Source organism: Mastomys coucha, unplaced genomic scaffold, assembly GCF_008632895.1.
Source record: "Mastomys coucha isolate ucsf_1 unplaced genomic scaffold, UCSF_Mcou_1 pScaffold14, whole genome shotgun sequence".
In the NCBI taxonomy this organism is placed as follows: Eukaryota; Metazoa; Chordata; class Mammalia; order Rodentia; family Muridae; genus Mastomys; species Mastomys coucha.
The window spans coordinates 110467141-110469986 of NW_022196896.1; the positions used below are offsets into that span (position 1 = coordinate 110467141).

General features: G+C 49.9%; 1 protein-coding gene across 2 annotated transcripts in view; it reads left to right on the forward strand.

The window, feature by feature from the left end:
* Positions 1-1606: 1606 nt before the first annotated feature.
* Positions 1607-2846, forward strand: part of Sp140 (SP140 nuclear body protein) — an 11567-nt gene continuing 10327 nt past the window's right edge. Inside the window, exons 1-2 of one of the 2 annotated variants that reach the window (XM_031368235.1) lie at positions 1607-1695; positions 2031-2160. In XM_031368235.1, the coding sequence (XP_031224095.1) occupies positions 2129-2160 (32 nt within the window). In that variant the 5' untranslated portion in view covers positions 1607-1695; positions 2031-2128. Of the gene's footprint in view, positions 1696-1756; positions 2161-2846 lie in introns of those variants that run through there. The other variant, XM_031368234.1, reaches the window with a different exon arrangement.

The window sequence follows — 2846 nt, forward strand, 5'->3', positions numbered from 1 at the left end:
CAGAGCAGGAAGCCAGATGCGCCAATCCCGCCCTCCACCCTCCACCCCTCCACCCCTCCACCCCATCCCCTGGCTTGTGCGGCTCCCCAGCGTGGTTTAGCATTATGGGTTTCAGAGGCACTGCTGAGAATGCAGATCTGCCTGGAGTGCAGTGACAAGCAGGGAGAACATGGGAAGGGGGTGTCCACTGTCCCCTTTTTAACCTGGGGCTCTATTTCCTCAGTGGCCTCACTGTAACCTTTTGGAGGAATGAAATGTTCTCAAACACCCATTAGGATTGGGGTGAAGGTTACCCTGATTAAATCTGCTAGAAATTATTAAACTAACCACCACCACCACCACCACCAGAGCTGGCATCTTTGAACTGTCTAGAATTTGAAATGTCAGGATCACTACATGAGAAAGTTGAAATAAAACAAAAGACATCCAAATGACTCTCTAATGAGCCTGAGCTAGAGTCTCCGAGAAGTCTTCAACTGAGAAGAGTTCCGTGTAACCCTGTCTTAATATTTCCCAAATGTATTTGATCCATGAGACCCCACCCTCCCACCCCCAGGACATCCATGAGGCCTCTGGGGCTTTAGATTTGAACCAAGGCTAGCCCACACAGGACAGAGCTTCTCTGTGCTTCCTATGGAGACATCAACGGTAGAATTTGCAGCCAAGTACAGTTAGAACAAGGCTTGACCCACAGTGTCCCAGGGATGGGGACTCTGTGTGTGTGTGTATGTGTGTGTGTGTCTGCACAAGAATCACAAGCATGCTTATGTGTCAGAAAATTACCCCACCCTCGAGAAACCTTTAAAGCAAGAAAAATTATCACATCAGACAGATATGAATAAGGGCAAAGATTTTATTCAGAGTCACACATACTAGGAATACAGTAATGATGGTAAAACCTCACCTGGTAATTCATATCAAATGAGAGAGCCCATTAGAATTATACATGTTAGCATGGTTTGATAGATATGTAAAATGCGTTCATCTAAAGTGATGATTTTGGTGAACTTTACCAAATATAATTATGTCACAGTGATCACACAGGCCAAGTTCTCTGCCCCCCTAGAACCCCGTTGTTCTTGGCAGAAACCTCCCTCCCAGATTCCAGCCTCATGGAATCACAGATCATCAGTTCATCGGTTACACAGCTAAGTTTGGCCGGTGTGGAAATGTCATATAAATGAAGACATAAAATGTACTTTTTTTTGGTGTATAGCTTCGTTTGCAGCCCTGCACTCTTGGGACCTGTTGCTGGAGGTCAGTAGTTTGTTCCTCTTTAGCAGAGGTCTGAGTCTGGAGCCCTGGACAGGCCCTCATCCCTAGCCACCTTGTCTCTGTTAAGTGCAAGAGTTGTGCAGAATAAATGTAAGGCACTCATTCATTCCAAACGGTACTGTAGCCTCCGCTGTGACCCACTTCCGAATCCTACGAGGTGCCTCATGTTCTCAAGACCATGGTGAAATTGCTGAAGCCCAGTGGTTGCCTCGCTGTCAATGTCACACTTTTGCAAGCTGCTCTGCCTGGATTCTCTGCACTTGCCTTTGGTTGGTTGGAGGTCTGTGGGCGGGGTTGGGGGCGGTCTTTTATGTTTAGCTACCTTCAGAAGCTCTTAAGCTTACGAAGCCAATCTGCTGCTCAAATATCAGGTCCCAGCTCCTCTGGTTCTGACTCACTAGGGTGCCAAGACAGCCACAGGTCTGAGTGACTGCAGACAGCCTGACTCTTCCTGGCCCTTCCTGGCACCGCCCCCCTTTCCCCCCTACCCCCCCTCTCCCGGGCTTAGAGCTAAGGAGCCGCCACTTCCTTCCTATCCTAACCAACCAGCTGGCCTTACACTGTTCTGAGCCCTTAGCTGAAACAAACCCTTCCACCTTCTTTCCTTGGAGGGCAGCAGGGGTCCCACGTTTCTGGGAACTTGGGCTGTCTTTGCTCCTCCCCTCTGGGGCAGAGACTGTGGGGTGGGGAGCAGTGACTTAGTACACTGATGTCATAGCTGAGCCATTTCACTTTCCTTTTTCTCCTCTTTGGAGGCCCCTGAAGGAGTTCTCTCTGGGCTTCCCAGAGACTCCGAGAGAGGGTTCGGTCTGCCCTGGACCAAGTTCAGGATCCCTTGGGGTCTGTGTAGGGGATGGCAGAAGGCAACAGTGGACTCAACAGCTGGTAAGTCCCATTCTCTCTTGTCCCTTGTCTCTGCTAAGATCTGTGTTTAAATGTGTTACTAGGGCTGCCCAGGCTGGGTCCAAGGCCCACAGGTTTTTGAGACAGTGAGCTCATAAGGAAAGGAAGAACTGGGCAAGGCAGCCTTCACCGCAGTAGGCTAGCTGTCAGAGAGTCCTATGGTCACCCCAACTCCCTCTGCTTCATTTCCTTGCTCCTGTCCCATAGCTTGTCTGGTGCTCTGTGGACTTCGTGGGAGCTCCTGTAGGAGTGGCTGGTTCATTGTGACTTCTGACTTCTCTTCTCTTCCTAACCCTCTCTCTAAAGGACAGCTCTGTCCAAGAAAGATCATTTAGAATAAGTTCAAACCTGATCCTACCCGTTGCCCATCTCCCCATGCTTGTGGTCGAGGATAGCTCTGGCCTGAGCCCACAAGTCCTTCTTAGGTCAGGTCTGAAGTTTCCTAGCTCAGAGGGAGGAAGTGAAAGCAGGTGGGGAGTGGGTGTTGCTCTTAACCCTTTCTATTCCAGTTGGTTACAGAGTTGGTTAGAAATGGATGCAAATTTTCTCTCTCCCTCTCTCTCCCTCTCTCCCTCTCTCTCCCTCTCTCCCTCTCTCTCCCTCTCTCCCTCTTTCTCCCTCTCTCCCTCCCTCCCTCCTCTCTCTGTCTCTCTGTCTCTCTCTGTCTC